Source organism: Pelodiscus sinensis, chromosome 7 (genome assembly GCF_049634645.1).
Source record: "Pelodiscus sinensis isolate JC-2024 chromosome 7, ASM4963464v1, whole genome shotgun sequence".
Taxonomy (NCBI): Eukaryota; Metazoa; Chordata; order Testudines; family Trionychidae; genus Pelodiscus; species Pelodiscus sinensis.
Window position 1 is genome coordinate 76322363 of NC_134717.1, and position 10355 is coordinate 76332717.

The following is a 10355-nucleotide window of genomic DNA, read 5'->3' on the forward strand; positions in this document are numbered from 1 at the left end:
TAGTGTCAAAAGCTTTGCTAAAATCAAGGTATATCACATCCACTGATTTTCCCATATCTACAGAGCCAGTTACCTCGTCATAGAAGCTAATCGGATCGGTCAGGCATGACTTGCCCTTGGTTAATCCATGTTGATTGTTCCTGATCACTTTCCTCTCTTCCAAGTGCTGCAAAATGGATTCTTTGAGAGAAGCCCCTCCATGATTTTTCCAGGGACTGAGGTGAGGGTGACTGGTCTGTAGTTCCCTGGATCATCCTTCTTCCCTTTTTTAAAGATGGGCACTACATTTGCCTTTTTCCAATCATCCAGGATCTCTCCCAATCTTCACGGGTTTTCAAAGATAATTGCCAAAGGCTTCACAAAGACACTTGCCAACTCACTCAGTACCCTAGGCTGCATTTAATCCAGGCCCATGGATTTGTGTATGTCTAGCTTTTCCAAATAGTTCCTAACTTGTTCTTTCCCCACTGTAAGCGGGTCAGCTCTGGGAGGGGCGCCTCCCCTTCGGGGTCAGTGGGTGGCCACTACACCCACCAAAGGCTGCCTACCTCCCTCCCATACTGCATTGCCTAGTGCATTTGTCTGGGAGCTGACCTTGTCCGTGAAGACAGAGGCAAAGAAAGCATTGAGTACTTCAGCTTTTCCCACATCATCTGTCACTAGGTTACCTTCCTCAAACTTACTCGCAGATGCTCTTATCCTTAAGTGAAATGCCCACCTATTCTATGTGTTCCCTTCCTTCCCCCTCCTCAACAGAGTACTCCTCAAAGTGCGGAGGGACAAAGCGAGGATCATCCTAATAGCACCTTGCTGGCCCCAGCAGCCGTGGTTTTCCCTCCTGAGCAGAATGGCTCTACATTGCCTGATCACAGTTCCACACAACCCGAGCATACGATTCCAACCAGGAACCAAAGCTCCTCACCCACAATTCCCCACTCTTGACATCAAAGTATGGTACCTCGATGGTTCATGGGCATAGAATTACAATGTTCAGATACGTGATGTGCTCCTCCACAGCAGGGCCCCAGCAATGAGGAAGACGTAGACTAACAAATGGTCTTGTTTTGTACATTGGGCTGCTTCCCATAACATATCACTGGAAGATGCCCCTATACCTACAATCCTTGATTACTTACTACATCTTAAGCAATCCCACCTTTCTATGAGCCTCAATTAGAATACATCTCGCAGCAATAACAAGATTCCATATGACCGTCGATGACACCATGGTCTTCACACATCCCACAAGCAAACGCTTCCTCAAAGGCCTACACGCCCTATATCCTGATGTTACTGCCCCACAGGAACCATGGGACCTACATCTGGTGCTGACCACACTCACAAAGTCTCCATTCAAACCTATGGCCACTTGCTCCCGTCTCCACTTAATGCTCAAAACGGCGTTCCTAGTTGCAATAATGTCAGCACGTCAGGTAGGAGAGATGGCTACCCTAATGGCAGACACACCATTCACCATCCTTTTTAAGAACAAAGTCTCTCTACAGACACATCCTAAGTTTTTACCCAAGGTACGCTCCACCTTAACCAAACAATACACTTACCTGTATTCTTTCCTGAGCCTCATGCCAATGCCTTTGAGGTACAGATACATACCCTTGACGTCCTCAAGGTGCTCTCCTTCTACCTCTACAGAATAAAACTCTTTAGGTCATCCCCACGATTCTTGGTCTCCATTGCGGACCGTAACAAAGGGCATCAGATATCATCTCAAAGACAATCCCATTGGATCTCTGACTGCATCATGATGTGCTACAATCTGAATCATTTACCACCACCTACCTCAGTCCATGCACACTCCACGAGAGCGGCCACTCACCTGAGTTAGGTTCCCATCAGCGACATATGTGCTGTTGCTACATGGACATCAGAACAAACTTTAGCTAGACACTATGCACTTTCCACCAGCCCTCTTCACCCTGCAAAGGCCGTACTACAGACAGCTTACCTTCCTGATCCAAAGTCCCTACCTCCATAAGACAAATTGCTTTGCAGTCACCTGCTGTGGAGCACCCCCAGGGACATCTCTCTCTCGAAGAGGAGGTTACTCACTGTGGCTGTAACTGACGTTCTTCAAGATAAGCATCCCTGGGGGTGCTCCACGACCTTTTCCTCCCCTCTACTTTGGACCAAAACCAAAAAAAGTCATTTCCACCAGGCCAGGTTGTAGATAGAGAAGAAACTGAAGGGAGGGTGGCTGTGCATGCATGGTAGTGCCGCATGGTGCTGCCCCAAAGCAGTGCTAGGAAGAATCCATTCTGCAGCGCCGAGATACACTGACACCTGCTGTGGCGCATCCCCAGGGACGTTCATCTCAAAGAATGTCAGTTACAGCCAAGGTGAGTAACCTCCTTTTTGTAAACCCTGTTAAAGTCCTGGTCTTCACAACATCCTCTGGCAAATTAAGCTATGGGTGAGACTTATCAAGCAGCTCTTCTCTTGCTTGGGAGCTCACAATTGTGCCTGTGAATCTCAGTGTCTTTTTCTTTTACCTTTAAGTGACTGGCATTTTGCATGGCAAAGAAGGGCCAAGGGTGGGAACAGGCACCCGAGATGTGCCTAACATTAAGATGCAGCACCAGTACAGTAATGAAGTTGTTAGGGGGAGGAGACCTATCTCTACTGCTGCCTGACTGCATACGTCTGGTTCCATGTGGTGTCCAGTTCAGTCCATAACTATGGAATTTGTATTTTTGAGGTTCCTCTGTACTTAGTCCTACCATGAGTGTGGGAGGCTGGACTAGATCACCTTTTGATGGCCCTTGCATTCAGTGATTCCATAGCAAGGACTATGATTTTTATCTGATGTCCTGCATTACACCCAACAATATTATTTTATCCAGAAATTCCCATAGTGGAGGGAATATTCATCCTTACTAGTTCAGTGAACATTAAGGTCCACTTATCAAATTCCAAATCTCAGTTATATAGTGGTGTGCAAATGAGCCCCTGTACAACTGAGCTCCTTGGCAATAGGAGGTATGCATCTCCTGTCAGTGCTCCTTAAATGCTACCCCGCACCTTTGTAGGCCAAGAAGACTAGTTCATTTAAAATGCTCCACAGCTACAAAGGAGCCAGGCTTTACCTGAGAAATGGGGGTCATTCTGAAATCTGCCTCTGTCAGTCTTCTTTTACTTCCAGAAGCTTCTACAGGTCAGACCTCCCTGGTCTGAAACCCCTCGGGACCTGGCCCTGGATGAGGGATTTTGCCAGACCAAGGGAAGTCATTTCTGCCTCCTCGGCTGACGCTCCCCTCTCCCCCTTGCCCCCAATGACCCACTGGGTTTCCTGGTTCCCCAAGGCAGCCCAGCTGAGCCATGAGCTGGCTTGTGCTTCTCCATCCTCCCCTGCAGCCCCACCCCTTTCATTACACTGGGCTCCTGGTCCCCTCCACCACCTGTAGTGTGTCAGGAACATTGGACCAGAGAGTCCACATTTATAGAAGTAAAACCTGTACTGGGTGGTGATTTAGGCATATAAGTATTACTCCTGATCCTTCCCCAGAACCCCACCTATGAATACTACATACCACTTAAAGCAACCTTTGACAAATAATGTTTTGATCATGAGCCAGAAATGTAGCCAATTCCCTTACTCTGTGCAGGTCTCTTAAGAAAATCATGGCAGGGAGTTTATTTGTAAATGGAAGAAATAATGCACATTTTTTAAGTTCTTTGAGACATTCATAGAATCTTAGGACTGGAAGGGACCTCGAGAGGTCATCGAGTCCAGCCCCCCGCCCTCAAGGCAGGACCAAGCTCCGTCTACACCATCCCTGACAGATGTCTATCTAACCTGTTCTTAAATATCTCCAGAGATGGAGATTCCACCACCTCCCTTGGCAATTTATTCCAATATTTGACCACCCTGACAGTTAGGAATTTTTTCCTAATGTCCAATCTAAACCTCCCCTGCTGCACTTTAAGCCCATTACTCCTTGTCCTGTCCTCAGAAACCAAGAGGAACAAATTTTCTCCTTCCTCCTTGACACCCTTTTACATATTTGAAAACCGCTATCATGTCCCCCCTGAATCTTCTTTTTTCCAAACTAAACAAGCCCAGTTCATGAAGCCTGGCTTCATAGGTCATGTTCTCTAGACCTTTAATCATTCTTGTCGCTCTTCTCTGTACCCTTTCCAATTTCTCCACATCTTTCTTGAAATGTGGCGCCCAGAACTGGACACAGTACTCCAGCTGAGGCCTAACTAGTGCAGAGTAGAGCGGCAGAATGACTTCACGAGTTTTGCTTACAACACACCTGTTGATACAACCTAGAATCATATTTGCTTTTTTTGCAGCAGCATCACACTGTTGACTCATATTCAACTTGTGGTCCACTATGACCCCTAGATCCCTTTCCGCCATGCTCCTTCCTAGACAGTCGCTTCCCATCTTGTATGTATGGAACTGACTGTTCCTTCCTAAGTGGAGCACTTTGCATTTCTCTTTATTAAACTTCATCCTGTTTACCTCTGACCATTTCTCTAACTTGCTAAGGTCATTTTGAATTATGTCCCTATCCTCCAAAGAAGTTGCAACCCCACCCAAATTGGTATCATCTGCGAACTTAATAAGCGTACTTCATCATTGATGAAGATATTGAACAGTACGGGTCCCAAAACAGACCCTTGCAGAACTCCACTTGTTATCCCTTTCCAGCAGGATTTAGCACTGTTAACAACAACTCTCTGACTGCGGTTATCCAGCCAATTATGCACCCACCTTATCGTGGCCCTATCTAAGGGTATGTCTACACTACCCCCCTAGTTCGAACTAGGGGGGTAATGTATGCATACCGAACTTGCTAATGAAGCCCGGGATTTGAATTTCCCGGGCTTCATTAGCATAAAGCCGGCGCCGCCATTTTTAAAAGCCGGCTAGTGCGAACCCCGTGCCGCGCGGCTACACGCGGCACGGACTAGATAGTTCGGATTAGGAAGCCTAATCCGAACTATCTAGTCCGTGCCGCGTGTAGCCGGCTTTTAAAAATGGCGGCGCCGGCTTTATGCTAATGAAGCCCGGGAAATTCAAATCCTGGGCTTCATTAGCAAGTTCGATATGCATACATTACCCCCCTAGTTCGAACGAGGGGGGTAGTGTAGACATACCCTCAGTTATATTTGCCTAGTTTATCAATAAGAATATCGTGCGAGACCGTATCAAATGCCTTACTAAAGTCTAGGTATATGACATCCACCGCTTCTCCCTTATCCACAAGGCTCGTTATCCTATCAAAGAAAGCTATCAGATTAGTTTGGCATGACTTGTTCTTCACAAACCCATGCTGGCTATTCCCTATCACTTTATTACCTTCCAAGTGTTTGCATATGATTTCCTTAATTACCTGCTCCATTATCTTCCCTGGGACAGACGTAGTTTCGTAGGTTGTTCTTATTTCCCTTTTTATAAATGGGCACAATATTTGCCATTTTCCAGTCTTCTGGAATCTCCCCTGTCTTCCATTATTTTTCAAAGATCATAGCTAAATGCTCAGATACCTCCTCTATCAGCTCCTTGAGTATCCTGGGATGCATTTCATCAGGCCCTGGTGACTTGCTGACATCTAACTTTCCTAAGTGATTCTTAACTTGTTCTTTGTGTATCCTATCTTCTAAACTTACCCTCTCTCTGCTTGTATTCACTACGTTAGGCACACCTCCAGACTTCTCGGTGAAGACCGAAACAAAGAAGTCATTGAGCATCTCTGCCATTTCCAAGTTTCCTGTTACTGCTTCTCCCTCCTCACTGAGCAGTGGGCCTACCCTGTCCTTGGTCTTCCTCTTGCTTCTAATGTATTTATAAAAGGTCTTCTTGTTTCCCTTTATGCCTGTAGCTAGTTTGATCTCATTTTGTGCCTTTGCCTTTCTGATCTTGCCCCTGCATTCCCGTGTTGCTTGCCTATATTCATCCTTTGTTATTTGTCCTAGTTTCCATTTTTTATAGGACTCCTTTTTATTTTGAGATCATGCAAGATCTCCTTGTTAAGCCAAGCTGGTCTTTTGCCATATTTTCTATCTTTCCTACACAGCGGAATTGTTTGCTTTTGGGCCCCTAACAACGTCCCTTTGAAATACTTCCAACTCTCCTCAGTTGTTTTTCCCTTCAGTCTTGCTTCCCATGGGACCTTACCTACAAGTTCTCTGAGCTTATCAAAATCTGCCTTCCTGAAATCCATTACCTCAATTGTGCTGGTCTCCCTTCTACCTTTCCTTAAGATCATGAACTCTATTATTTCGTGATCACTGTCCCCTATACTGTCTTCCACTTTCAAGTTCTCAACTAGTTCCTCCCTATTTGTTAAAATCAAATCCAGAACAGCTTCTCCTCTGGTAGCTTTTTCAACCTTCTGAAACAGAAAGTTGTCTCCAATGCAGTCCAGAAACTTATTGGATAGCCTGTGCCCCGCTGTGTTAGTTTCCCAACATATGTCTGGAAAGTTCAAGTCCCCCATCACCACCAAATCTTGGGCTTTGGATAGTTTTGTTAATTGTTTAAAAAAGGCCTTATCCACCTCTTCCACCTGGCTAGGTGGCCTGTAGTAGACTCCTAGCATTATATCACCCTCGTTTTTTACCCCTTTTAGCTTAACCCAGAGACTCTCTACACAGCTATCTCCTACATTCATCTCCACTTCAGTCCAAGTGTGTACATTTTTAATATACAAGGCAACCCCTCCTCCCTTTTTTCCCTGTCTGTCCTTCCTGAGCAAGCCGTACCCTTCCATACCAACATTCCAATCGTGCGTCCCATCCCACCAGGTTTCTGTAATACCAATGATATCATAGTTGTATTTATTGGTTAGCAATTCCAGTTCTTCCTGCTTATTACCCATACTTCTCGCATTTGTATATAGGCATCTAAGATACTGATTTGATCTTGCCTCCCTGTTGTGCCCTGACCCTGCTTTCTCCTTGCCATTATAGGCCGTAGTCCCCCCCCCCATTTCCAACCCATCTCCCAGTCCCGCTCATTCAGCACTTACCTGTGGGCTTTGCTCACCTGCCCCCGTCGAACCTAGTTTAAAGCCATTGATAAAAGGCATTTTAGAAATGCAAATGATCATTGACTTGGAGCTCTCACACTTTGTTGCTTCTTAACCTGTACTGATTGCACACACTGAGGACTCCTGGCTTCCCTCCATTCACCGACCCTCTCTCTCTATGCGCCACCCTTCCATCCCCCTCTATTTCATTGAGTCCCTCAATCTGCCAACCCTGCCTTTGTGTGTCAGGCTCCATCCCATGTTTCTTCATCTCCTCCAAACCAGGGTCTTCGTGTGCCATCCATCCTTCCCATACCAGAAGTTCTGCATACCTCCTCTTCCCAATATCAAGGTCTACCTTTCTTTGCACCATTATTTATTTTCCCACTCTCAGAAATAAGTCATTTGGGGTATCACCATTTTAAAATTATTTTGGGAAGATGAACAAAGCTGATAGTACATTAACATGTAAGTTACAACTGAATTTAGGAACTCTTTTTTTTCATCTAGTTATTCCTATAAAATGTTGCTTCCCATAATTATCAAAAGCTTTACTGAGTAGATTGCCTGTACTGGCAATATCATCATAATTAGTATCTACTCCATTTAACTGTATGCTGATTGTCTAACCATTGTCTAACTCTTGCTTTGGTATAACTCTTATATTAATAAGATGATAAACAATTTGATACTTGAGTCTGATCATGCTGTCTTTGAGAGAGATGCAATGATCCAACTTTATAAACCAGACTTCTTTATCTATTATTCCTGTAACACCAGAAATAATTTTGTTTTTTAAACAGGAGAATAAACCATCCCTCATTCAGACTGGCCCAGAAGCAACCCTGCAGACCCACCTCCTTGTATTTGAAGCTGAGAAATCCAGGAAAGAAAATCGTGTTGTGTTTTTAGAACCTAGAAAGGAACACTTCCCAAAGGCTACATATAAATGAACTTTTAACTTGGCTCTTCTTATATTTGCAGAGACAAATTAAAAAATGGTCCCAGTTACCTGGGAAATAATTTGTCTTGTTTATGCTAATCTGAAATATATCTGGGGATAGGCACTATAGAAAATCAGATTTTGCATACTACAAATCTATAAAATGCGAAGCATTTGTTTATAGGATTTTCTACATCTTTTCATTAATTTTTTGGATATAGAAAAATATTGAAAATCATCTTCAGTATTGTGGCTATCCTGGCTTCCTTTAAAAGACACACAACTTATTTTTCCAGTAGCGCTTCAGACTAACTTGGCTACCTCCTGAAGCTTCTTAACCGTTAAGAAAAAAACAACAAAATGATCTGGTAGCACTTTATAAACTAAGGAAACCTGTAGATGGTATCATGAGCTTTCATGGGCACAGCCCACTTCTACAGAAGCCTGGAGTTATGAGTTGGGGATATGAAAACTCGAAATAAATAGGGAATGGGAGGGGGGGGAGAGAGAGAAAATGGGAGGGGGTGGGAAACAGAGCATCATTAAGTATCTGGAGAATGGGTTCTTGAACCTAAGCAGATAGGAATCTATCTATTGACTTTGATTTTTAAGATAGGAAGGATACCACTCAGAGTTGTTAGCACCTTCAGTGGTTATTAAGTAGGTAGAGTCCCCACCAGCCCATATCACAATTGAGTCCATTAGCATGTGAATTGAATTTGTGGATGAACTGGGATTCCAGGGCTTCTCTGTGTATTTCGCTTGTAGACCTGGTTTGTGACAGGACAGCTACTTGCAGGTCTGTCAGACTGTGGTTAGGCAAGCTGAAATGCTCACCAACAGGCTTCTGTATGTTCCCGTTACGTATATCCGATTTGTGTCCATTGATTCTTTCCCACAGAGACTGTCCAGTTTGTCCAATATAGATAGCAGTGGGGCACTGTTGGCATTTGATGGCATAGATGAAATTACTGGATGTTCAGTCAAATGACCCTTTGATTTTTGTGGCTTATGTTGTTTGCTCCAGTGATGAATTCACCAGTGTAGATATGTGGGCAGAGTTGGCATCTTTTTTGGTGCAGGGCTGGGTTCCTGGAGGTTTATGATGTGGTTATGTGGCATGGTTATCAGAAAGAATGTTTCCTTAAGGACACTCTTAACCGAGCAACCAGCAGTTAGGATGTGTTAATGACAAAGGTTTTGACAGCACGGAAGTGAGTTAAATTAGTGTTTCTCCCGTGTAGCCACCAGGGGGGGGCCTTACTTGCAAACAGCCTCCTGCATGATGGACAGAGTCAAAGCATCAGTTTTTCCCTCTCCCTCCCTTCTTGTTGCTTCTGGATGTGCTGTCATGCACCCCCTCTGGAGATAGTAGGACACAGTTCTTAGCCCCCTTTGGATTGGGCAGGGCATGCTGGGGCTCAGGCTTCAGCCCTGCAGCAGCTGGGCAGCAAGCTCCTATGGCAGGACTTTAACAACCAGGCCACAGGTTCCGTGCATGTCCCATGCCCCTGGCTCTGACTGTGCAGCAGCAGAGGCCGACCCCTGGCCATTGAGCAACTAATGCCAATTCTGGTCACATGATGATGATTGCTGGCTTAGCTGAGACATTTAAGTAAGTTAGAATATAGATGAAGACAACAAAATGAGTGATATGTGAGTTCTTCTAAGTCACAGTAATAGCTGTCTGTCCCTGAACACAACTCAATTCTTAATGTGCTTTTCACACTGGAATAGGAATGACTGCTAGTGATGGCTGATAGTCTATGAACATTCCTGGATTTTTACATTGTTGTTTTAGCTGGAAGCATGCATAATGTTTGATCAAATAGCGTTCAGGGAGAACGGTTGAGCAACTATCAAAGTACTGTGCTTAGAGTGGCCATATTCTGTGGGATACCTTCTGAAACAACAGTAGTGTGGTTAAATAATTCTGGTCACATTCTGGGCTGCATGACTGCATCCAAATTGTCTGCTGTATATGCTATTTACAGTTTAACTGGGTGAAAATAAAATAGCAACAGAGCCCATGTCTGAGTGCCTGTCTACTGTTAAACAATTTAACAGCTGTAAAAATAAATGACAATGCTGTTTACTTTTAGAAGGAAGACTCTAGTGGAAACCTCACCTGTTCATTGATCCATCAGAAATTCCTATAAATTAGACTTATGACAATCAGCAATGCTCTCTCAGCCTCCACAACAGACCTCTTTAGCAAACTGGAGTTTGTATTCCATCTGTAAATGCTGTAATCTGGAAGGCCCAGATCCAAACATATTTTAGTTCTTGACCTACTGAAATCAAGAGCTTCAATTTTACCTTTGTGGATCCTGAGGCTAAGTAATCTGACATAAACATGAAAGATTAATAGTGTGTGTCAAATAAGAATTAACAAATGAGGGAAATCAGAA

The 10355-nt window shown here is 44.2% G+C and overlaps 1 protein-coding gene across 13 annotated transcripts in view; it reads left to right on the forward strand.

Moving 5' to 3' along the window:
- Positions 1-8432, forward strand: part of LOC102452580 (putative oxidoreductase YteT) — a 62080-nt gene extending 53648 nt beyond the window's left edge. For all 13 annotated transcript variants that reach the window (XM_075934384.1, XM_075934383.1, XM_075934382.1 and 10 more), the window contains one exon: positions 7805-8432. In XM_075934384.1, the coding sequence (XP_075790499.1) occupies positions 7805-7954 (150 nt within the window). In that variant the 3' untranslated portion in view covers positions 7955-8432. The remainder of the gene's footprint in view (positions 1-7804) is intronic.
- Positions 8433-10355: the final 1923 nt, after the last annotated feature.